The 26,733-nt window shown below is 48.1% G+C and overlaps 1 protein-coding gene across 2 annotated transcripts in view; it reads left to right on the forward strand.

Moving 5' to 3' along the window:
• Positions 1–26,733, forward strand: part of SARDH (sarcosine dehydrogenase) — an 850,014-nt gene that overhangs the window by 503,678 nt on the left and 319,603 nt on the right. For both annotated transcript variants that reach the window (XM_086921071.1, XM_086921072.1), the window contains exon 12: positions 4,406–4,489. In XM_086921071.1, coding sequence (XP_086777197.1) covers positions 4,406–4,489 — 84 coding nt within the window. The remainder of the gene's footprint in view (positions 1–4,405; positions 4,490–26,733) is intronic.

A 26,733-nucleotide genomic window follows, 5' to 3' on the forward strand; every position in this document is an offset into this window, starting at 1 on the left:
TGTGCTGTCCTCTGTACTTCCTGGAACAAGATTATTTGTTGGTCTGAATAATAGGCCTTAAAACCAAACGGAGGCTTCTGTGAGTATATGCTGCTCATCCAATTTTATCATATAATTTTTATCTGGGGTATTGATTTCACTAGCACCTAAGCTAAAAAAACATAATCAAAACTTGCCCTTTTTAGAAAGCGCCTCTTTTACATTCCGTATAGAGATATGTATAGGTGATTTCCCAAATGACCTTTTAGGGTAAATATGAAGTGCCCTGTGATCAGAAGAAAGACAGCTCCCATCATAGTTCGCCATTCCAGTCCACGGAGGACTGTCTCCTACTTTTCATCCCCGTTATTGAGGTGATTCTGCCAGGACCACTTTCAGAGGGCTGCAAAGCATGCAACAGTTACTAAGCACAACCATGGTGGTTAAGGCCTATTACTCCTGGTGTTCGGGAACCCAGCCTACTGTGGCTCCTGGTCAGCTGGGCCAAGAACCCCTTCTGCACTTGACTCTCAGTGGTAGATGTGTTCATGCAGTCAAGGCTCCCTCTAAGGGGGGAGATTTAGATACAGGTCAGTGAACACGACTCAAAACTCAAAGTGCAAACAGTACAAACAATAAATCAATGTCCAGCTAAATACATGCTTTTATAGGAAAAAGTTGTATTTTATTTCTAACTCTATACAGGCAAAGAAATACTACTTTCAAAAACAACAACACAATCCCCCTTGTGCTCGTGGCTATAGCAGTTGTCAGGCAAACTCCCTGTCCCATCCTCGTGTAAAGTGTGCACAGCTGTTTCCCATTCACTGGTGGCCACATCCAGGTAATGCTCATTATTAGGCCGTACTCAAAGAGTTCCCCTTGGACTCATCCGTATTTAGTCAAAGGTGCCTATGTAGCCACAGCACTATTAGCAGTAAGTCTCCTGGGTCCCCACAGGCCCAGTTCTGATCATACCCGCTCCGAGGGAATGGAAATGTGCAGAAGTGCAGTGAATGCCCTCTCTGTGGACACTCCTGAGTTTTGTTTCTGTTTGGCAAAACAGGCTGCATTCAGTTTGCATGGCAGCACCCAGCAGGCCAGGCGCAGAATCTCTCATCTGAGCAGGGCTGCCGGGTCGTCCTGTGATTGGAGTTGCTCCCGCTCAGCCAACTCGTGGTAAGTCACTCTTCCCCTATTCCTCTAACAAAGGTGGGTGGGAGGAGAATTCTGCAGCTTCTTATTGAAGCTCTGGTGAGGGTGTGACCTCCTCAGCTGCGACCTCCGATCCTCGGGGTAACAGTTTTCAGGTACAGTTGACGGACTAGACCTGCAGGTCACAGCAGTAATCCTGGCATTCAGGCCACGACCCACACATTTGTCCATTTTGATACCGTAGCCCCTTCTGGCATATGAATTGAGGTGTTGCTCACTATCGAGTGCAGACTGTTCTGTGCGTGCACCCTCAATGCGATGGACACAAATCTCATACTCCGGCCTAATTAAATTCACTGGTGGACCCTTCTGGCATACGGGGTTACCGCTGCGCGGCAGTGGGCGCCCGGTGCTTTCTGCATCGCACACTTTACATAGCTGAGATCATGGCAACCCTATCCTAGCATACGGGGGTCGCCAGACTGTTCTTGAACCCGGACAATGACATGGTTGGCGCATAGCCACTCTCCTTGCACCTCGCTTAGGGAGTCCTCCTTGGTGTGGTTCCCCTCTGGACCTTGCTCTCTTCAGTGATCGCCTCTTCCTTACAGGACACACTGGTTTTGGTAATCAGCTGTGCGATGAGGCTCCAGGACAGGTGATCTTGGTTTCCCTGAGTAATGTGCCCTCACCCAGCAGGGAGACTAGAAGGTCTTTACCCCCAGCCATGCTCACAAGTGGAAGTCTTGCAGACCTTTCCCTCCTCACACAGCCCGTCTGGCTAGTTGGCAGATGACAACATTTGGGATCTCAACCTCCCCTTTTTATAGTCCATTTCCAGACCCAAACATTTTATTTGTGTCTTTGAAGTTTTGTTTTGGGGCTCAGCTTCTTTTGAAAGGGACACTTCTCTTTCTCTTCTTACCTCTTAAATGACCATCTGTCACAGCAGGCAAGACTTCAGATCTGATTGTCCCACAACACAATTAATGGGAGCAACCAGATTTCACACCTGCCTGTCAACCACAATGATATGTGCATAAAAAGGTGAATCTCAGCCTCCCCAACCCTACTCTTAAAGATTGCTTTATCAGCCCCATCTCCTTTCCTGAGATGTGTCCAGGCCCCTTCTTTCTGCTCGATCACTGAACCAAAGAGTAGTCATCTGAAGTGTTAAAGGGAGTCTCTCCCTTTTCCATCCTGTGTGTGTCCCACCCAGCTGGCCGTAATGTAGCAATGCACAAATCTGTCTGGGATGTTTTCTGTTCTCCTCAAGTCTTCACCAGGCAGGCCAGGGCTTTCCAAAATGGAACGCAGGGTCCTCAATGTACCATTTCAGGCTTGTTTACTCAGTGTATGTTTACAGCACACTTACTGTCCAGCACTGGTACCTCCATGCATTGTACTCTTAACATGTACACATGCATTCAGCACACACAGTCCGTCTGCAGGCACTGGTCAGCACTCAAACGTCTCTATCTATAACCAGGGTGTGATATTTACAAACGCACACTTTGCCAGCACACACACTCACCATAGCAACACGTTACCCTCCATGTATGGTACTCCACACAAGCAAACATACCTCCAGCACATGCTTTCATTATGCACGCATACCCACACAATCTGCAGAGCCCTGCATCTTTCAAGTAATATATTCCTTACAGACCTACATACGACCAGTATATGCTCTGTCCACACATGTACTGGACAGTACTGCTTTATCCCCTGTTCTGTACCCTTCCCAGGCACACGTACATTCAGTGCAGAGTGACTACTCCTGCGCTATGCAGCACTCTGTGATGTAGGTCAAGAGTGAGTTAAACTCACAGCAGTGGAAGTTTTAAAAAGGTGAGTGAAGCCTCACTCCTATGACTCAGGGTAAAAAGGGCCTGTTCACTAGGACTGATCACCACATGGTAGGGTGCCACCACCGTGCTCCTGCTGCTTAGCTCCTGGTGCAGACCATAGCCTGCCACCACAATGAGGGTAGTGGTGTGTGTGCCCCTCCCAGTCCAAGAAGACCGCAATCTGTGAGACGGGCCTATGTCATGGCAAGCACACATGATCTGTGTTTGCCTATGATGAAAAATCAGCATTAATGATTTAGATAACAATACAGTTGGGAACTCAGGGCAGGGTACATGTCTTTACCATGCAAATGACCTTCCAGTCCAGACAGGTATCTCCACCTAAAATTCACCACAGATGTCGCCCTCTTCTTGATTAGCCACCTGCTGGTTTGTGACCAAGGAATCCTCGCCTCCTTCAGAAAGGATGCTCTACCCTTCCACTCCTTTGAGAAGCTCTTGGTGTTGCCTCTGGAAAGGTGGCATCCTCCTCACCACAAAACATAGTGCCACACAAGCCAACCAAGACTTGGCCTTTCATTGTTGCCTCTTGCTCCTCTGTGGCAGCACCAGGACATGTCCTGCAGGGAAAGCGGTTCAGGAACTGGCAATCTCAGAGGTTTTCCCAGGTTCAATGTATTAGGGATCTTCCTCAGTAACAACCTTCTACTTGTTTGAGTTACTAATATCAAGTACATGGGTTGGGAGATGTTTAGAACTATTCACTAGACACTAGGTCTACCGTTCAGAGGGGTTATCACTGCTGTCAAAAGAGGGAAACGTTTGTCCACTTGAAAGTACCTCGCTAATCTACGTCGTCCATGCCCCATTGGATGACTTGCTCAAGTGAACGAAAGGTGCCTATCGCTGAAAATGGTTTAACGCCCCATTCTCTGGTGAGGTTTTGGCGTAGCCTGGCGAACTTTTCTTCCATTTTATAAGGCAACTTTTCCTCAACCCTCATCTGAAGAGTGTTAATTGTGCTCTCAAATGTGCTACTACTAAACAATTAAAATGCAATAACTGCTCAATAGGAATCGCTCAAACTGCTATATTTTTAATCGGGTTATCATACCACTAATGAAATTAGAAAGCAATGAGTGTTTTCTCTCGCTGTGTTTAATGTAATACTGGTGGCCCCTGATGTTTTATGAGGTACTTCTGCGTTCACTTAGTACAACAGTATTAGCTACAAGGTTTCCCTCTTCTTGCTTTGCTAACAATATTTATTAAGTCCATGTATTGAGTCATTTTTCTTCTGTTGTGTTGCATTCTTTCCTCAGTACTAGTACATGAAGGGGCCTAGCTCTTTAGGCTCTTACATTTCAGTCTTGCATGGGTTCTCACCATAACTCTGAGTGCCAACAAGCTATGAGTAGCCTGGAACAGTCTTAACCGTGCTAATCTGTGTTCCATTACAGGAGCTGCTCAGACAAGGCTGTGTGTTCCAGGAGAGGCATGGCTGGGAGAGGCCGGGTTGGTTTAACCCAACAAGATCAGCACCGGTAGGTACTTGGGGACAAGTATACACCAATCCAAAGCTGTGTGAAACATACGATCATGATGTATTGTATTGCCGTAACCAGGCCAAGCTTTCTGCATTAGCCCCAAAGGACTACAGTAAGAATTACAAGTCAAGTCAAGTCAAGTCAAAAAGGCTTTATTTCGACATAAAAAATATCTTAAAAAGCATACATACAATTAAATTCATTTCAGTGCATTTAAAGATAAAAACCACAGATTTAAATATACTCTAAAAAAAGATGATTAAACAATTTGTCTGAGTCTTTTTGACCGAATTCGCCATGCCCACCCAAGGTACTTCGAGGTGGCACAAGCGTAAAAGATACGAGTGTCTGAAAGTAGAATCCTTAGGGCAACGTTACAATGTCTAGTGCCCAGTGTGCGACACATGGGTTTTAGCCATTTTGACCGTGGGGCTTTATATGCAGGACACTCGAATAAAAAGTGGGGGACGGATTCTTGGCGCTGTGGGCAGAAAGGACACCACGGGGCAGTCTGGTATGGAATTTTCCAATGACTAGTAAATTCCATTACGGGGAGGAGGCCAATTCTAAATTTAAAATACAAGGACCTTTCCCACGGGGCTGAGATTATGTCCAAATACAGTTCTCTAAAAGGAGTATCTTTGGACTCCATGAAGTTTCTGGTCGACTTGCAAATCGAGGTGGAAGAAATCCTTCTATTTGACACCCAGTTCCAATAAAGCTGTTTTATTGTTGATTTGGGCGGGGCTGTCTGTTGGTGCCATGCTTCTTCTAGCCCCAGATTGGTGAGTAAAGCTTTGACATCCGTTAGCCACTTTATTTTCGCCCACCCTGTTGATCTTAATATCTCCCGTAGACCATCCGCGTAACTTGAGAGTTCAGGGACTCTCCAGATGCGGGCCCACAGGAGCAATGGGCGTAACTTCGCTAGATCTTCAATAGCCCGACAGCCCATGTCCAATTGCAGAGGCAGGATGGGGACAGAAGGGCCAAGGGACATCAGGCTTCTCAAGAAGGTGTTCTCAGCTCGAATAAGGACTTTCAAGTTCGTCATTCCCCATAACTCCGCCCCGTACAAAGCGGCGCTTACTCCTCTAGCTGCGTAGATGTCCAAAACTGCAGCTATGGGTTTAGATGAGGCTGCTCTCTGCTCTTTTAGCAGGATCCCGGTTACTCTTTTTAAGTTTAACAGCATTTTGAGCAGATGCTGGTCCCATTTCATGGAGTCCACCAGCCTAATGCCCAAATAATCGAAGGTTTTAGTCCTGTCTAGTGCCACGGAGCCCAATGTTGGCGGAGGACCAAGTTTTTGCGGAGGGTTCAAAATAAGATACTTCGTTTTATCTGTATTTATACTGAGTCCTCTTTGATTACAAAAATCGTCAAAGCCTGTAAGAAGCTGTTGTAGGCCCATTGGCGATTTTGACAGGAGCAAAGTATCGTCCGCAAAAAGCAGGGTGGGAATAGAACGACCTGCCAGGCGAGGGGCATCCGCTGGAATCTTCGACAAGTGGTCCACCACCCCATTAACGTAGAGCGAAAAGAGCGTTGGGGCAAGAACACACCCTTGCCGCACTCCTCTGTTCACATCTATTCTTCGAGACTTTTGGCCATTGGGACCCCAACGGATTTGGGCGTAGTTGTTTTCATGAAACTTCATGACCAAGTGGAGCAGGTAGGGTGGTAGGCCAAGATCACTAAGAACCTTCCATAAGTTATTTCTGGGGACCAAATCGAAGGCCGTCCGGAGGTCGATGAAAGCAAGATATAATGTGCCCTTCCCAATTGTAACGACCTTCCAGTAAATCATAAGAAGCCTTAACGATTGCTCAATTGTTCCGGTGCCAGCTCGGAACCCTGCCTGGAGATCCGAAAGGATCCTGTTCTCATCTGCCCATTGCTGTATTCTAGATAGGAGAACCTTGCCTGCTACTTTCTGTGAGCAGTCTATCAAGCTAATTGGCCTGTAATTCCCCAGATCTTCTCTCGAGCCTTTTTTGTGCATGGGGACCACTTCGGCGGCCATCCAGGAGGCAGGCAAAGGTGCACCCGCCATAGCTGCGTTCAAAACAGAAGAAATCAGCGTACTCCAATCGTCTAGGTCAGCTCGGAGCAGATCTCCCGGAAGACCATCGGGGCCAGCCGCCTTACGCGGGACGAGAGATTTTATTGCGCCTTCCGCTTCTTTCTTCGTAAACAGACTTTCCTCGGGACTTTCCATCACTCGAGAGGGCTGTGGTAGTACGAAATCCAATGCTTCAACAGCGGTTGCCGTATACAATTTCGAGAAATGTGTGAACCATAGATCCTCGGTTATGTTACAGGTGATGACTGTGTCGAGGGGTCTGTTTTTCTTGTGTACTAAGTCCCAAAAGCCTTTTGCGTTTTTTCCCATGCTGGCAGTTCTGAGATCCTGCCAAAACTTGTCTTCCCAGTCTCTCTTTGCTGTTTTGAGCTCCGTTTTATAACCCTTCCGTTTGATGGCTATTAGGGCGGCATCTCCACTTTTCACAGCCAATATCAGAGCTCTCTTCGTGGCACGACACTCCTTTGAATACCATCCTGGCTTACCCTGCCAATTATCACGATTGAGGTTTCCCTTCTTTACTTTGGCTTTGAAAAGGTCCCCAATTGACAGCGAGACCTCGCAAAACAATGCTGTGATCTGATTAGGGCAAATAGGCTGACTTTTTAAAATGGCACAGGCTGTAGAGGTAACAGCTCTGATACATGCCATTTTCTCCTCATCTATTGCCACTTTGTCCCATTTCAGACGTCTTAAGCAGTTTGATGGAACCACCCCTCCCAATGGCCCTGTCGCTAGTGCATCATGATTTCCGCTCCCTGGGATATTCTCTTTCCACCAGATTGATAGGGTCAAAGACAGTGCATTATGGTCACTATCCAGAGAGGGTAGGACCACCATATCCTTCATATGTACCCACAAGGAAAGATTTAAGAGGATGTAATCAATCCGGGAAGAGTGACCGATCCTATTGTATGTATGAGCCCCCTCTAAGTCTGATGGTGTCCTCCCATTGGCTGCCCGTAGGCCGTGCTCTAGAGTGAGGGAATTTAGCTGGATGATTCTGGGGGTCCAACTATTTATGATGGGAAGATCGAGTGACGGGACACCTCTCCTAGAATCTTCTTCATGCAAATCCAGGGATTCATCGGGCAACAAGGGCTCAAATGTGCAATTGAAGTCCCCCATGACCAAAATTAAGGAATCACTACTACACTCACCCAGGGCTGCCTCCAGGTCCAAGAGCGTTGGTGACAAGGCTCTCCCGGAGGCCCCTCGTGTATAGATGTTAATAATCTCCAGTTTTTCCGCTCTCCTATTACAAGTTGCAGTGAGATGCATCAAATCTGGAGATTTTTGGGGGTGATGGTGTACCCTCCATCCCAACGTGATATTAACCCAAACCAAGAGACCTCCATAGGGACGACCTCTTCCCGATGCTGGTATTTCTGCCGGGACAAAAAAGGTGGCATAACCTACTCGGTGCCTTGGTTCTACGCACCACGTCTCTTGGAATGCGCAAACTGAGTGAGGTTCAACGAGCGCCACCCAGTCTGGAACATCCTGCTTACTGCTTAAGCCTGCCACATTCCAACTAATGATTTTCAGAGGTGCATGGTGCTGGGGCTCATTGCGACCACTATTCCCACCCTGCGGACCCCGAATTTGAAGTCCGTCCACTAATTCGATATTATCTAACCCCTCGCCTAAAAGAATGGGCAGAATTGGGGAGGGCGGGGGATGGTGCATGACAATGTTGGTCAAGGGTTCCTCCCCTACTATGCAAGATGTGTTAGTCCTAGGGGGGGAGACATTGTTTGCCACTGAATTATTAAGTCACCAGCCCCAACCCTGTGGAGTGGCTGGTTGGGTAGGAGTCCTTACCCTTGCTCTAGGATCCAAGATTGGATAATGAGGGAACCATACACCTCTACCCCCATCTTGGAAAGTTTTATTTGGCCCCATTAAAGGGGGGGGTGATAAAAATACCCCAAGTCCCTAGTTTGTATGTCGCAGAAGTTGTGATGCGACTGTTGGCTACAAATCATGCCAGCTGCTCTGGGATCATTAAAATTGATCAACACACAGTCCCCGGTAATAGCCTTGCGTCTGTTACCAATCCAACCCACACGTCGGACAAGGGCTATTCTACCATCAATGTGCCCTGGGAGGGGTCTATTAGCTTTTAGCCAGGAGAGCGTCTTGTGCTTGAGTTCAGAGTAGGACTCACAAGAACCCTCTTCAAGCTCGGGTACCCCTGTTAGAATAACCACATAAGGCTTGCAGCCAGGGGGAAGGCTAGCATTTGGCGTACGCCGTTTTACCCTGTCTTTGGCCGGAGATTTTACTGTGGTATTTACTGGGGATTTGGACACAGCTTGTGTAACAGGAGTGGGCGGAGATGGGGTTGTAACACCCTTACTTCCGGTCACTGTATCTCCGGTTACCTTAGCGTTAGGGGCAGTAGGCTTAGGATTTGCAGCAAATTTGGCCCTAAGTGCCTTGGGTGCCTGGGTGCTAGATTTATTCATTGGACGGGCCAAACTAGACTCAAGAGTAAAAGTAGATGGGGGGGTATGGTACCACTTGTGGATTGTTGGGATTGGGGAACCTTAGCCAAGGCGGGTGTTTTTTGGGAAGATGAGGGCTCAGGGAGGGCTATAGAAATGGGGAGATCTAATGGAGCAGCACCACTCCTTGGGCCACTGATTTCTTCAGCCTGGGATTTAGCGTGAAATTTAACTAGCGATTTCACTGCATAAAAGTTGTCCAGCATTGACTGCTCAAGTGAGGCCAGTTTGCGTGTGAGGCCATCGATCTTATCTACGAGAGGCATCACCACGGACTTAATGATGCTCTCTACTTGAGGGAAAATGCTAGCATCTATAGGAACCATTTGACCAGGGATGCCCTCAACAGCGGATTCTCCGGTATGGGATGTTTGGGGTTTTAAGTGGGGAACCTGATTCGGGGTAATGCCCCCTTTTGATATAATATTCCTACTAACTTTACTGTGAGGTTTTAAAGAGCCTCCCCTGCGGGGACTAGCGGGGCGCTTTCTCTTCTTTTGGGGGACTATGCGTAAGGCTGGGTTCCCTACAAGAGCAGTTTGAGGAGCTACTACTCTAGGAGTGTTAGTATCGAAATGGCCTGCAGCGAGTGAGGAATTCACAGCTTCACTAACAAGCACAGGAGGGCTCAAGGCGTCAAGGATTTCAGAATTACTATCTGGACTCTGGGCCCCTGGTGATGAGATACTAGGAAGGGAGGAAATGGAGTGTGTCGGGTCAAGCACAATACTAGGTGCTGTGGTGGTTACCCTTTCTAGGCTAGCCCTAATCCGACTCACTCTCTCGTCAATAGTAGGGGAAGCAGTTATCAACAGAGGAGTTAGGGGAATATGACCAGGGCTATCAACTAGGGCAATGGCGCCCAAAGAAGAGCGCTTATTAGACATACTCAAAGACTCCCGTGATAACCTTCGCTCTGCCAAGATTATCTCCTTCTCAACTATGGAAACAGCTCGGGCTATAAACTGGTCCATAGTACCTAACACAACGTCTCCAGCAGATTTTTTTGTCTTACAGGATCGAGTTCCTGAAGCCATTGACCTGGTGGCTTGACGTCCGCTTTACGAAGCCAAGGGATGTGGCCCAGCCCGGCCTCCTCCGGCCCCGGACGGCCACAGACGGTCCCGCCCTTGTCCCGGGCTTCTCCCGCGCGCTCTCCCGCGCTGCGGGAGTACTAGTGGATATTTATAGGACCTACAATAGGTGGAATGGTGGGAGGGGTCGGGGAGAGCGGCCCAGGTGTTGCTCCTTTGTGCTGGCGTGCGCTCCTGGGATATGGAGTCCCTCCGTGAGCGCACGCACTCGCTCGCAGCCCCAGACAAAGTCTTCCCTCCAAGGACCCTCCAAACCTTGACGAAAGCTGCAGATGCACCAACGCGATGCGGGACCCGCGGAGCGGGTTCCGCGAGCTGTAGAGATGCAGGCAGGTCAGTCCCAGCAAAGAGAGCTTTCGATTCCACAGAGCGTCCCACTTTCTGCTCTGAAAAGCGCCCTTTTAGTAATGATCGGTGGAAGGGTGGGAGGGGTCGGGGAGAGCGGCCCAGGTGTTGCTCCTTTGTGCTGGCGTGCGCTCCTGGGATATGGAGTCCCTCCGTGAGCGCACGCACTCGCTCGCAGCCCCAGACAAAGTCTTCCCTCCAAGGACCCTCCAAACCTTGACGAAAGCTGCCGATGCACCAACACGATGCGGGACCCGCGGAGCGGGTTCCGCGAGCTGTAGAGATGCAGGCAGGTCAGTCCCAGCAAAGAGAGCTTTCGATTCCACAGAGCGTCCCACTTTCTGCTCTGAAAAGCGCCCTTTTAGTAATGATCGGTGGAAGGGTGGGAGGGGTCGGGGAGAGCGGCCCAGGTGTTGCTCCTTTGTGCTGGCGTGCGCTCCTGGGATATGGAGTCCCTCCGTGAGCGCACGCACTCGCTCGCAGCCCCAGACAAAGTCTTCCCTCCAAGGACCCTCCAAACCTTGACGAAAGCTGCAGATGCACCAACGCGATGTGGGACCCGCGGAGCGGGTTCCGCGAGCTGTAGAGATGCAGGCAGGTCAGTCCCAGCAAAGAGAGCTTTCGATTCCACAGAGCGTCCCACTTTCTGCTCTGAAAAGCGCCCTTTTAGTAATGATCGGTGGAAGGGTGGGAGGGGTCGGGGAGAGCGGCCCAGGTGTTGCTCCTTTGTGCTGGCGTGCGCTCCTGGGATATGGAGTCCCTCCGTGAGCGCACACACTCGCTCGCAGCCCCAGACAAAGTCTTCCCTCCAAGGACCCTCCAAACCTTGACGAAAGCTGCAGATGCACCAACGCGATGCGGGACCCGCGGAGCGGGTTCCGCGAGCTGTAGAGATGCAGGCAGGTCAGTCCCAGCAAAGAGAGCTTTCGATTCCACAGAGCGTCCCACTTTCTGCTCTGAAAAGCGCCCTTTTAGTAATGATCGGTGGAAGGGTGGGAGGGGTCGGGGAGAGCGGCCCAGGTGTTGCTCCTTTGTGCTGGCGTGCGCTCCTGGGATATGGAGTCCCTCCGTGAGCGCACGCACTCGCTCGCAGCCCCAGACAAAGTCTTCCCTCCAAGGACCCTCCAAACCTTGACGAAAGCTGCAGATGCACCAACGCGATGCGGGACCCGCGGAGCGGGTTCCGCGAGCTGTAGAGATGCAGGCAGGTCAGTCCCAGCAAAGAGAGCTTTCGATTCCACAGAGAATTACAGTCGGGCCCCAGTAACAAAAGTGTCAGTGCTTCGCGCTTGAAACCTTCCCCGGGCTGGTCCAACAAAATTGCCAGGGCTGCTTTGAGCTCCCAGTCTGGCCCTGATTAAGTAAAAGAGCCGCCATTATAATGTCTCTGTATTAAGTATTTGCGTCTTGTATTTTCTTGGACTTGGATGTAGTTGCACTAGTATCCAGTCTCTGTCCATATTTTTACCCATATCCTCTAGCTGAAAAGTACTGCCTAGCGGTATCGAATATGAGCCTGCATATTTCCTCTGATGACCAAGATATTAGGTTCTTTAGTGGAAGTGTATAGCTGGCACTGTACTGGCTTTCTTTGTTGCCTGAGCGAGCAGCCAAAGCCCAACTCATGGGTTTTAGTGTGAAGATAAAGTTAGATAAATTGTAGAACAATTGTAATGCGCCACATAAACAGGCGTGGCAAAGGAAGTTATTAAATATAAATAACAAATATAAACACCTTAAAATAATAGTATAGTGAAAATCGAGAAAAATGGTGGTAGTTTCAAATCTCTAGTTCTAGCCATGCGAGTGACGTTTCAAAAAACAATCCTTTAGTGCATAAAAGGTAATACATAGGTTTAAACTACTCCTGGGAGAATCAGTCTTGAGTCTAGCACTCCAGTTTTGCCAGACTGCCTTCATACTAGGCCTGCACCTCTAATAATGTAGGATCGAACAGCTTTCCCAAATGGGATAGCCACATGTGGCCAACCGCCCTGGGTTCAGGATAAGACTCTTCTAGACATTGAAAGGGGTTAGAGATGTCTCCAACCCCAAACAAAAAAATTGCAATTCAAAATGATATGTGCCACAGTAGGAAAAAGGACTTTTTGGTCTGCGTCTGCAATCTCCTACTCTGGGACACACAAGCTGGCCAATTGCTTGTCCTCAGCATAGCCTGGCAGGGTCTGTAGGGATCCATAATCTGTCTCTGGATACTGTTCAGCTAGGCCTAAGTCTAGTGGGGGCTGATGCTCTCACTATTTTGGATTCTTGGTATGAGGAACATGGGAGTGACCTAGGTCAGGGTTCATACAGTTATCAAAAGGTCACCAGTTGGCCTATGGGGAAGTGTGTTGGCCAGGCATAATCTCCAATTTGGGGGGATGTCATTGCACCTTCAATTAATAAATTGCTGAAGCCACTCTCTCTATTGAGGGATCTCTAGAGCACCAATGCTGAACCTGGGCAGCTCTTCTCTTAGTCAGGGTTGGGTATATCCGTTTGGGCACAATTTGTAGGCACCAGTCTGGCACACAGCCGCAGGAGACCAGACAGTAGCATGCCCACTGGAAAAACTTGTTTCTGGCCTGAAAAGTGGCATTCATCCCACAGCTCCAATTCAAGGAGCATCAGTTTGTGCTTGCAGGTGCCACAGCTCCAGTTCAAGAAGCATCACTGTGTGCTTGCAGGTCCCACAGCTCCAGCTGAAGAGGCACTAGCTAGTCCCAAAGCTCCAGTTCAATAAGCATCAGCTTGTGCTTCCAGACTCCGAACTTCAGTTCAAGAATCATCAGCTTATGCTTACATGCCCCACAGCTCAGTTCAAGAAGCATCAGCGTGTGCTTGCAGGTCCCACAGTTCCAGTTTAAGAAGCATCCGCTTGTGCTTGCAGGTCCCACAGCTCCAGTTCAAGTAGCATCAATGTGTGCTTGCAGGTCCCACCGTTGAAGTAGGATCAACTTGTGCTTGCAGGTCCCCAGCTCCTGTTCAAGAATCATCCGCTTGTGCTTGCAGGTCCCACAGCTCCAACTGATGAAGCACCAGCTTGTGCTTGCAGGTCCCACAGCTCCAGTTCAAGAAGCATCAACTTGGGTTTGCAGGTCTTATTCCCTTCTCGCTCATTGAAGTGCTGGAGCGGAGGTCTAGTTTATATTCTCTGTTTGAGGCAGTTAGGCAACCACTCTTTGGGGTTGCTTGTAATGTTATAAACGTTTTGGCACCTGCGAACAGGCTGGATGCATATGTTAATGCGTTTTCCCTCCCGCAAAGGGTTGAATCCATATTGCAGAGGCACCGAAGAGTAGTCCTGTGAATGGCAGTATGTTGCTAGGCAGAAGATGCTTTGGTCTTCTGCCAGGATCCCGTGCACTATGCAAGTGCTATTAGTGGGCAGATTCTACAAGTTCCTTTTGAGAAAGGCTGGCTGGGTGGTAATTCCAGACGAGATAGTAATTGGTGGCTCAGTGTAAGGAGGATAACCCATGAAGTGATTGGCAGTGATGGTCTGGAGCTGCCATAGGGTGGGCGCATATTGGAGGAAAGTGGCCGCAGCATTACATGCTTGCACTGGTCAGGAGCTGCCGTTCGACTGGCCTGTGTATCTATTGCATACGTTCCGCAGGACACCCACCACGAAAGTTACGTCCAGATTTCTTGATCTGGGATTGATAGTGGCCAAGAGACTGATCAGTAAAAAATAGAAACCGTCTGACCCCCCTCATATGCACGCCTGGCGTAATTCCATGCTTGCATGGGCCAATGCAGAAAGCTTCGCTACTAAACACGAGGAAACCCTGGGGCTACGTAAGATCCCTATCGCCACATCCTGGGAAGCCGTATGCACTGAGCTGCAATATAGCATAGGCACATCGTCTGCAGACTCGCCTGACACCCAAGCCATAGACCACTATCGCGTACACTGATTGCAACAGCGTATACACCACACCACTCTTTTCATGGCTAGCACATGCTGGTTGACACAATACCTATATACACCTCTTGGAACCGGGGAGGCAGCTAGTAGCTACGCTATGTATGGACCACATGTAATATTGTCTATGTAAGTGTGTGAGGTTGCGGGTTATATGACTTGTTACACACAGTTTTCTTCTTACTTTACATTTCCCTTCCTTCCCCCCTCTCCCCTCCTACAGTTATTATATGCAATGTTTCCCTCTTCCCCTCCCCCCTCCTCCTTTTTGTTTTGTTTAATGGCGAGCCCTTCTATTGACGCCTACCTATACACGAACGCCAGCACAATCAATGATCCTGCATGTCTGTGCGTGTATATACACGTCGAGGTAGCTAGGTACCAATATTCACACCTCAAGGGACTTTAAGACTGAGATATGGATAGAAAATCATGCCATTGTGTTCCCACTTCCCTTCCCCTTCTCCTCCCCTCACCGGAGTATTGGAGAAGTATTGGAAATGCACCTATGGGTACTCTACTACAAGGGCTCTTTTTGCTTTTTATATTACATTGTGAAATGTACTGACCTTGAACAAACACTTGAACGGGGCACGAGCTGTAACAACTGAAAAGCCCAGCAGTGCATGTATATGTATTTGTCTTATCGAGATTGTACAAAAAAACCTCAATAAAAACAGATTCACAAAAAAATGAAGTTATTGGCAGTGGATAGAGTGGGTTCAGTGGTGACCAGAGGCACCAGGCTGAGAATGCCAGAGCAAGCCACTGGCCGAGCAAAGACCCCCAAGGACTTTAGTTCAGGAAATGCAGAACCACGCTACACCAGAAGTCATAAATGTACAGTATTAGTACTATGATACTTTCATATAGAGGTTGATGTGGCACACAGGGTCTGAACTATAAAACATTCTTCAGTGGAACTATAAAACACTTCAGTAAACGCTTCTGGGATGTAGCAGCGCCAGACATTCCCACCCGTGGTGCTGCTAAGATAGATATGTAATGTAAATTGATACTTGTATAGCGCACTACTCACCCGCAAGGGTCTCAAGGCGCTTGTACGAATACTGCTGGGGAACCCTTCCTGGCTTTTCCCTGTGAGGCGTCCACTCCTGAGCACCCCCAGGGTGGAGGCCAGGCATCCTTAGCGTTGTGGGGGCCGTTGTGGAGATTAAGCAAGCTATTGCCCAGAGTTGCAGAGTGGGACTCCATGATTGGAATAGGCACCGAGGCGAGTATTATCAGGTCCGTGGAATTTTGAGCCCTAGACCCACCGAGGCGGGGAATTGAACCCTGGTCCCGGGCTAGACCTCTGCATCAGGGTCTGCCGCTCTAATCATTGAGCCTCACTTCCCCACTTCTCCATATGGGTGTCAGGGGTCGCATTACAAGTTGAGCAGTAGGGGGGAATAGTTTGGTTTGATTGAAAAAGCTTTATTCGAGTTATTCACTCATAAAAGCACAAACATCTTATTTATACATTAAAAAACACTTTACATGCACAAAATAACATATTACAATTAAAATTCATAATTTCATAGATAAAATATTTAACAATGATGATTAGAACAAGCTTTCTCAAAAATGCGAAGGCACAATATATGATGGCAGTTGGAGCCCTCTGCCTTACGGATCACGCCCAAAATCCATACAGACGGTACTTTTTGCATACATTTAGCAACATATCGCGATTTAAAATTCACAATTCACATACATAAGATATTTAACAGTTTAACAATGCAAGCTTTCACGTGGAGTGGTGGAACTCAATGCGTGTCGGGAGATAGAGCCCTTCGCCTTATGGACCATGCCCACCCCAAGTATTTTGCTGTTCCTACTACGATGGACATTTCGGTGGAGGTACAAATAATTCTCAACCCCTCAACACCACTTAGAACACCAAGGTTTCTACAGACAGGTGCCAACCAGATTTTTCTCGGTGTTTCATAGGCCTTACACAAGAATAGAAAATGTGCGATACTTTCGTTTGTGGCACCACATGTCGGGCAACATGAGCTATTACTAGTTCTCCAGCCGGACGTCAGTGACCTTAGGGGGATGGAGCCTGCCCTTAACTGGAAAAATAGTTTCCTATCTAATGGAACAGTTATGATGTCCCAATACTGTTCTAGTGCAGGTCTCGTTTTAGTTTCCATAAATCTACCCCCCATAGATTCTGAGTTTGCACTCCTCCAGAGCCTCTGCTCGATGTGATCCCAGTATATAGCCTTTATGGTATTTTTACTAGGGAATACTTCACCTAGCGGATTTTCCCAGAGCTTGGAGAGTCCAAGCTCAGCAAGGACATTCCTAAGCATCTTCAGCCATGTGATTTTGTTGAAAACATCTAGTTTTACTAAGGCTAGAAACCCCTCTGCATAATGTCTAATTTCTGGGGTCGTCCATAGCCGTCTCCAATAGAGGATAGGCCTTAGTCGGGCACGATCACTAACCAACCTCCTTCCTAGATCCAGACCGAGTGGTATTAATGGGGTGCTTTGGGGGAGACTTGTTATTCCTCTCAGAAACCTATTCTCAGATCTTTGGAGGGTGTTAAGGCTCTCAAAACCCCAAACTTCAGCCCCGTAGAGGGCTGCACCCAAGGCTTTTGCCTCATAGACCATAAGGACCGGTTTTATGGGCCTAGTTTTAGATTTTACTTGTTCAGCCCGGAGTGCTCCAGAAATCTGTTGGTGTTTTAATACAGCTTTCTCTATCTGTCTCGACCAACCAACTTTGCTCGTTATCTCCACCCCTAGGTATGTAAAAACATTTACTACCTCTAATTTGGTGTTGTTCAGGGATACCCTTGGATGGGATTGGCGCCTTTGTCCAAAAACCATCAGCTTTGTTTTTGTTACATTAACTTCGAGGCCTTGTTCTTTACAGAACATATCAAATATGTTCAAGGCTCGCTGCAGTCCTGCCGGGGTTTTGGACACAATCAGGGTGTCGTCAGCGAACATCAGGATCGGGACCCTGATGCCCGCTAGCGAAGGTGCGTCTACCCTTGCTTCCAACATCCTATCCACTATACCATTAATGAACAAGGAGAACAGCAGGGGCGCCATGGCACATCCCTGCCGCACCCCCCGGTCAACTGGGAAATTACTAGTGGACTCCCCGTTCCTCCCCCACTGAACTTTAGCAAAGTTACTTTCATGGAGACGCATTATCAATGTAAGTAACTCAAGCGGGACGCCTATCTTCCTCAGGACAACCCACAACTTACTCCGAGGCACCAGGTCAAAGGCAGCCCTCAGATCGACGAATGCTACATAAAGGCTGCCTTTGCCAAGGAGTACTGTCCCCCACCGTAGCATGGTGAAACGGAATATTTGATCTACCGTGCTGGTTGCCCGCCTAAATCCTGCCTGGTAGGGGGATAAAGCGTTGTTCTCATCTACCCAGGCCATAAGTTTGTCAACCACCATCTTCCCCACCACCTTTTGGATAGTGGCCAGCAAACTTATCGGCCTATAATTCGCCGGGAGCGACCGATCGCCTTTCTTAAAAATCGGTATTATTATTGCCCCCCTCCATATATCTGGGATTTTTGCACCTTTGGCGAGTGCATTTCCCAGCACAGTCACATACCTTCCCCACCGAACCTTATTGTGTTTAAACATGTCTGAGGGAATTCCATCTAACCCCGGAGCTTTCCCCCCTTGCAGTGATGAAATTGCAAGTTCAGCTTCTTTTTTTGAGAATAAATCACCCTTGCAAAATACCACTGGGATAGGTTCTGTAGCCGATATGTCCCTAATCTCCGCATACTGGGTTTTGAAATACTCAACCCATGATGCCTCATTAACATTGTTATCTGGGTTGTTGGGAGAGCCACCTCTGCCCCATCTCACGATTTTCCAGAAAAGTCTGGAGTCTCTTAACCCAGAAGCCTCAAGTAGCTCCTCCCAATATTCCTCGTCCCACTGTCTCTTAGCCTTACAGATGTTGTCCTTATATTGTTTCCTGGCGCTACTAATCAAAGCCTTATCTCTGCTTTTAATTGCCCTACCCAACTCCAATCTAGTTGACCTGCACTGCTTATTAAACCACCTCGCCAATTTGATAGGAGCATTTCTATTTGCCTTAACTGTTTTGATAAAATGTGGCTTTATCAAAGAGAAAAATGTGTCATGTATGGCAGTTATTATAGAGGAACCCGGTGTTACAGGATCTGCTGTTTCCATGGAAGTGATAGCTTTGTCAACCTCCAAATTAATGTGATCCAAGGTGGATAAATTGGCCAGCACGTTTGGCCACTTCACCCTTCTTGAGTCATTAGCCATAACAGGTACGATCTCACTACATGGCTCAAGGTTATCAGGTGCCACACTCCACCATGAGTGGGTAACACAGAGGGGATTATGATCGCTTTCTAATCTGCCCTTTACTTCCATGTCACCCACTCCACGCCATAGCTCAAGACTACAGATGGCATAGTCAATCCTGCTTTTATTGTGGCCATTATCAAATGTACAATTTCCCCCTTGGTCGCTCTTTGTCCTGCCATTTAGGGCTCTCAAGCCAAATTCTAGACATAACGCATTCAACAACAATATATCTTTGGTCCACCGCTTCACCGGCATAAGATTTAGATTTGGGACACCCCATTGGACATCTTCCTCCTGCCTACTGGGTATTCCGTATTTTCTAAAGGCTCGAATGTCCTGTTAAGGTCACCAGCCACAACCACTCTGTTTCCTAGCGACTGTGATTCTAGGGAGGTATATAAAGCTTCTAGGGTGGGCGAGTTCCCAACAGATGAACCCCTGGCATAAATGTTGTAGATATCTATCACACCCCCCTCTCCTGGTGATAACCTCAACAGTTGTATGTCCTTACAGCCTATATCAATCACTTTAATTTTGACTTTTGAGTTTTGCTTGATCCAGACTGTTAGACCTCCCATAGGTCTACCCCTGGTGTCTCTACATGCTGGTATACAAAAGTTTAAGTAACCTGGGAGGTAAATTGGATCACAAGCCCACGTCTCTTGAAATAGGCACATTTCAAACCCATTTACAAAATCTATCCAGTGCTGTGACAACAGTCTAGTGCCCAAACCCGCTATATTCCATGAGAGAAATCTCCCCTGGGTATTGTCTTTACAGATCCCCCTTTCGTTAGGTTCCATGGGCGATAAATCGGTCAGCCTCTCACAATCACCGTCCTCTCCTGGAACAGTATCTATGCAATTTACATCTATACCCTCCTTTGTGCCAATGCTTGGCGGAAGTCCAAGTTCACCCCCCCAATCCTCCAGACATGCAGTAATGCTCCCCCGCATATTTACACAATCCCTATCAATAGCCACTTCAACTATTTTACACATTACATCTTCATTAAATGCCAATGTTACCTCTGGGATGCTTCCCCTGACCATTTTTCCTCCAAAATCCATTTGTTCTGCTGGATTCTGTCAACATCCCCACCTCGTGTACCCCTGCCCATTATAAGGGTTATGTGCCTGGTTATAACAATCATTTGGTCTTGGAATGGGGGCAGGGAGGGGGCCGGCCTCTGCCCAGGGACGGAGACTAGATCTCAATTGCTCCCTACTACACCCAGGGTAAATTGCCACCGGTCTAGGAGAGAAGAAGGTGAGATCCACAACACCGATCCCACCAATGCTAATGTTCCAACCCGGTCCCGTAATTAACCCTACAACCCTTGGGTCTTGGAAGTTAATTATGATGCACTCACCCCCCTGTCTTTTTGAGGTGTTCCCTATCCAATTGACCCTTCTAACCCCGATGATCAAACCATCCACTCCCCCTGGCAAGGGTCTATTTACCCGAAGCCAATGCATGACCTTGTTTTTTAGCATGTCATAAGTTTCTCTTTGGCCTTCCAGTAGGGGTGGAACGTTGGTGAGGATAGCCACATATGGGTAGGAATCAGGGGTGAGCTGTACTGGGGGTGTCCTAGTCGGGGGTATGGTCACATGTGGCATTGATTGGCCGTGTTCTGGAATAGCACGGCACGGTGGAACAATATTTTCCAATGCCACAATAGCATTATTCCCATCTGCAATGGTATGGCCATCCCTTGTGGAACCACCTCTAGTTACTATCTGGGAGGTTGGCACCGCATTATTTCCAGTGCCATTATTACAGCAGGTTTTATCATTTCCTGGCAAAGTACCCAGACTTGTTTCCGAGGTGGTCGGCAGAGATGGAATATTTTTACTAGTGGTAGTGGCTGAGTTTTTTACACTGTCCTTTCTACCCTTAGCTATAGTGTTATTGGGCTTAGTTTTCCCACAATTACTCTTACTTGTGGTGGACAATGGCTCAGCTACGTTCTTACTAATCAGCCTGTTATTCCGCTGCATAGAAGCGCCACTCGCAGTTGGAGATTGTAAGTCAACCAACACGACACCTGGGTCTCGCTCGGCTGTCTGTTGGTATTTCCCATTCTCTCCCATTTTATTGCCAGGCTTAATTAAAGATTTTATAGAAAAGAAGTTGTCTAAACTAGCCTGCTCTAGATGGTCAAGTTGTTCTGCTAGCTTTTTAAGTCTAAGCTCAAAGGGGTTTAAAAGGGAACGCATTAATTTTTCCAACTCCAGTAGAAAATCATGGTTAGAAGTTAGTGGCCCAGGGGGTGCTATAATAGTGGGATCTATACCTGGTGACACTGGTGTCGTGGGGGGCACCAATATTATGGAGTCTGCACCTACTGGGGCAGCTTCCTCTTCTCCCGTTGATAAAACAGCGCCATTCTTTGCAGGGGCATGGCTTGGGGGTGATTTGGTACCCAACTTCCTATACTTTCTTGCAGGTTTTGGTGGTTGGCATTTTTTGAAAGTGGCACTCCATTTCCTTTTGGGGCAGGGTTTAGATTTAATGGCTTCCGATTGTACACTAACTTTTTGTAATACATCTTGCCCATTAGGTAATTGACTAGATGCATTTGGGTGCTCAGCGGGTACAGTGGTAACTACGGTGTCTGTGGAAGAAGTACCCAGTAACTCATTAGATAGAAGCGAACCATGCAATATATCATGAGTAGCTGGTAGTACAATGGATGACAAAGGTGTAACCAACGAAGGGAAACTTTGACCTTGATGTTTCTCGAGGGGGGTTTTCATGAGCTCAATCGACAGCCTACGCCCGGCTCGTCTTTCTGCCAGAGCAATCTCCCTATCGATGTCCTGAGGCAATCGTTTAAAATAAGTATCAAGAGGGCCCATAACTGCTGTCTCTATCTCACCCGTAGGAGGCAGCAGGGTGGAAATACTTGTCGAGCAAGCCATGAAGCAAGACCCCCCTGCTACCTAACAATGGACTAGCAGGTCAAAATACAGTTAGTGAGCAAATAGTTTTTGTCAATGCCGGCACCGTAGATGTAAGTGGGGTGTCCCAGCCCAGCCACCTTCGGCCACTGACGGCCACAGACGGTCCCGCCCTTGTCCCGGGCTTCTCCCGCGCGCTCTCCCGCGCTGCGGGAGTTCTAATGGCTTTATATAGAGTATGCACCCAATAGGTGGAAGGGGTAGGAGGGGTCGGGAGAGCGGCCCAGGTGTTGCTGCTCAGGGCTGGCGGGCGCTCCTGGGAAATGCAGTCCCTGGTGAGCACACGCACTCGCTCGCAGCCCCGTGAAAACACTCCCTCAGCTTTCCCTTCAAACTGCTGCAGGCAAGGACTCCACACGCAGCGGGACCCGCGGAGCGGGTTCCGCAAGAAGTGAGTCAGATGGCAGGTCAATCCCAAACGGGTGAAGCACAATCAGCAAGGCAAGGCGTCCCACTCGCTGCCTCAGCGAGTGCTGGTAATGAAGGCTCGGTGGAAGGGTAGGAGGGGTCGGGGAGAGCGGCCCAGGTGTTGCTGCTCAGGGCTGGCGGGCGCTCCTGGGAAATGCAGTCCCTGGTGAGCACACGCACTCGCTCGCAGCCCCGTGAAAACACTCCCTCAGCTTTCCCTTCAAACTGCTGCAGGCAAGGACTCCACACGCAGCGGGACCCGCGGAGCGGGTTCCGCAAGAAGTGAGTCAGATGGCAGGTCAATCCCAAACGGGTGAAGCACAATCAGCAAGGCAAGGCGTCCCACTCGCTGCCTCAGCGAGTGCTGGTAATGAAGGCTCGGTGGAAGGGTAGGAGGGGTCGGGGAGAGCGGCCCAGGTGTTGCTGCTCAGGGCTGGCGGGCGCTCCTGGGAAATGCAGTCCCTGGTGAGCACACGCACTCGCTCGCAGCCCCGTGAAAACACTCCCTCAGCTTTCCCTTCAAACTGCTGCAGGCAAGGACTCCACACGCAGTGGGACCCGCGGAGCGGGTTCCGCAAGAAGTGAGTCAGATGGCAGGTCAATCCCAAACGGGTGAAGCACAATCAGCAAGGCAAGGCGTTTGGTTATATTTAACGCATCCAATAATTATGGGATACTTTATATACCTCAAGCTTTGTTACATTTCTGCTGGCCAAACCTGATGAAATAACAGGAAATATGTTGGGTATTTCCCGTCACATGAAGATTTTGGTGCGTTAAACACCAAAATCTGCATATTATTCCCCAATAACTCATTGTAGGTGCTATTTAATGCACCCGGAAAATAACAAATCCTAGGTTATCGTTATTTACCAGGTGTGATAAAAAGCACCTTTACCTGTAAGCGGGCCCTGGGTGTCAGTAATCTATCACAAGTGCAGGCTGAAATGGGAGGTAAAGGAAGCTTTGACTTACTTTCTTGGGATAATCGCTTCCATGTCTTTTTTTAATCTAACCACTGTGGATAAAGTAAATTGCAGCCTTAGGGCCTAAATAAACAAACCTAACTTTGATTTATACAAAAATCAAGAAGCGTCAGAGTCGGTTGTTTCAGAGTCCACGAATCTACACACACGTGACGTGTTTGTGTTCACAGATGCCTGGTCCGTATGACTCACCGATGCATGTGCCTCGTGGCGCTCTATGCTTTTCTCCAGTTGACCTGACAGACTGTCTGCGTAGAGTGAATGTGTCTGAGCCAGGCAGCATTGAAATATTAAAGAGACACACCTGAGGCCTTCAGGAGTGTCGCGGACTGCACAGAACTACAGACAAATCAAAGAGCCCGGGCGAGCGCTGGAGACCTGTCAAGAACTATATATCATGTCCAATCAGAATCAGCGACGGTCTCCAAGGGGTTTGAGGAGACCGTAAAAATCCTCCTGATTGGTGACCATCAGTCATGTTATGCCCCAGTATAAAGTTAACCTTGCAATCGTGACATCTCCTTGACCCAGGTTTATCACCAGGGGCGGCTCCTCCATTAGGGCGGAGGAGCTTCGCCTCACTGCTTTCTCGCAGTGCGAGAAGCAGAAACATAAAGTTTTATTTTAAATGCCATTATATTTTTCTGCTTCTCGCACTGCGAGAAAGCAGAAGGGCATGCCTGGTTAGGGGCAGGTCGGGAAGGAGTGGCTTGCCCAATGCTGTGGCCCCTGACGGTTTGGTCGGCCTGACTGTTTGGTCGGCCCTCTGGGGCCGACCAAACCAGTCATGCGCACTCTGCCTTTTCTCTATGCAGGAATGTAAATGGATTGCAGATGAAATTTGCTTATTTGGCGCTTTCTTGTTTTTGTTTTCTAATTCAGTGTATGCATTTATATTATATGTTTGATTGCATAAGTGTAGTGGCTTCCATATGGGATTAAATGCCAGTGCAACACAGATTATACAGATAAGAATCAAGTTCTCTTTAATTGAGTCGTGGGCCATTCTTTACAGTCCCGCTTTGTACGCAGGTCCGGTGATGATTTTTGGGTTACCCCATTATCCATATTGGTTTTCTCTTTGTAGGCTGCATGCAGCCTACATAGAGAACATGACCTCCCCATTGGCACCTGCCTGGGCACCGTCCCCACCAATCACAATGCTGCCATAGGGGAGGGAGGCGCCACCCCTTACCCGTCCCCCTCACCCACCCGCGAGTCATGCCGGCCGCGACTGATGGCAGCAGCTGAATGCTGACAGTCATAGTCCCAAACAAGGGTTTGTTGACATTTTACACACGTCCTGCCTCCCGAGCGAAAGGCAAGTGTGGACCTCAAGGAGCACAACACGTGTGATATAAAGGGACCAGTGTGGTAATGCGGGGACTCTGCGTCATATGCGTTACTCTAACCCCTGATATGTGAGACTGGGAAGAGCTGTCAAGGGGACCCCCTGCCCTGACCGGTTTGCTCGAGGGTGCAGTTTAACCGCTCCCATCCGCAATAGTAAGTCACTGTCTCTCTCCACTCCACTAAGCAAAATAGCAGAAAATACCTGCTCATGTCACAGGTTTCTGCCTAGCAGTAGTAGGGCGAGGCATTGCTCAGAGGGGAGACAGAGAATAGCTAGGCGAGTTAGCATACGTAACACAGATAATTTGGTTTGTTTTTAATGTGAACATTTAACAAAAAAATGTACTGTTGTTTTGCGCAGGAAGCAATCTGTCCGCAGCCTACATACAGCAGGAAAAGACAGTTTGCAAACTAATAGCATTAATCCAAGGGCCTTGTAGCGTAAGAACATGGCTGCGAGGCCCAGGGGACCTTCTTCCCTCCCCGAGGCCCCACAGCTCGGGACCATGGCTGAACCATGGCTGCGAGCCCAGTGTAAGGTGGTCCATGTCAGGGTCTAATTGGGACCAATGAACAGGGCCGGACCGGGGAACCAAAACAGATCTTGAAAACAATGCTGAAACCAGCCCTGCTCCCTTCGTCTCCTCGTGCTATATCTCTCTTTCCATCCAGCAACTTATTTATTTTCTTTCTTTCCTTCTTTCTTTCTTTCTTTCTTTCTTACTTTCTCTTTCTTTCTTTCCTTCTTTCTTTCCTTCTTCCTTTCTTTCTTTCTTTCTTTCTTTCTTTCTTTCTTTCTTTCTTTCTTTCTTTCTTTCTTTCTTTCTTACTTTCTCTTTCTTTCTTTCTTTGTTTCTTTCTCTCTTTCTTTCTCTTTCTCTCTGTCTTTCTCTCTTTCTTTCTCTCTCTCTTTCTTTCTCTCTCTCTTTCTTTCTCTCTTTCTTTCTCTCTCTCTTTCTTTCTCTCTTTCTTCCCCCCTACCCCCTTCTCCCCCCAGGAGTGATCCTGGGCTTTAAAACTGGCTACCAGGGCTTCCAGCCCATTGGAGCGATGCTGGTGAAATATCCGGTAGATAGAAGGCCTGTCCTGCCTTGCCCATGAAATAGTATATTTTGTTTGTACAGTTTTATATAGTGCTGGCTAGACCCGAAGGTATCAGAGCGCTTTACATGAGGATCAGCAGGTTACATTAAGCAAAAAGTTACATCCGTTGTAGGTATAGGAAAAAACCATGAGAGAACACAATAAAATAGGTTGCTAGCACGTAGAATAGCCCAGACGTGCTTCTTGCGCATATGAGTCAATGAAACATCAGTTGTATCAGGGAGGATAATTTTCTGAGAAATGTATGGTCAGTTGAGCTTTTTGAAGTGTTTAAGAAGAGGAGCTTTGGTCAAAACTAACTTTCCCACCGATCATACTCTGTCTTTATCTGTCTCTCCATTCAGTCTTTCCTCCCTTCATCTCTTAGTGCGCCCCTTTTCCTTCCTTCCTCACTCCCTCTATCTCTGCTTCTCCAGCAGTCTTTTTCTATCTCCTCTTTATTCACTTCTCTCTCTGTTTATACCTGTTGTTTCTTTCCTACACTCTCTTCTCTCACAACTCCTTTTGACCCTCTCTCCTCCTGTTGCACCCATCTCTTCTTCTTTTTGTTACTGCTACATGTCAGCACCTTAGCGCGGGGACACTCCAGTTGAGTAGCCATGCGCGTCATAATTTTTTTCATTCACTCTCGTTTTCCCCTTCTCATTTCACCCCAGGATGATGGGTAAATGTGCTTTTACAGTAAGGCTATCAGAATGTTTTTTTTTGTTGTTTTTTTTTTGCTGCTTTCTACTCTTTATTCTTTAATTGTATTTTTTTCACAGCTTTTCAGTTGTATGTGTTTTTTCTCTATATTTAGTGGTCAAGGAGAATGCCGTAATTTGTCCGTAGGGCCCTCTTTCTCCTGATCTTTTGCCGCCCAGTGCACACTCCCCACTGAGAAAATGGGTGAAATTGTTTATGGAGGAAACTCCCAATCTCTGTCCAATATGCCAATACTGCTTTTATCATAAAAAGATTAGCTGCATGTATGCAAGGCTAGCGGCTCGCCTGTGAGATCATTGTGACCTCATGTAGGGGCCAAAAGCAGAACCCACTCAATGGTCAGTACTGCTCAACTGGGCCTGCTACCACAACATCCTTACCCTGTACGCTCTCCTTCGTCCGCTCACCTCCCT

Source organism: Lissotriton vulgaris, chromosome 5, assembly GCF_964263255.1.
Source record: "Lissotriton vulgaris chromosome 5, aLisVul1.2, whole genome shotgun sequence".
Classification (NCBI taxonomy): Eukaryota; Metazoa; Chordata; class Amphibia; order Caudata; family Salamandridae; genus Lissotriton; species Lissotriton vulgaris.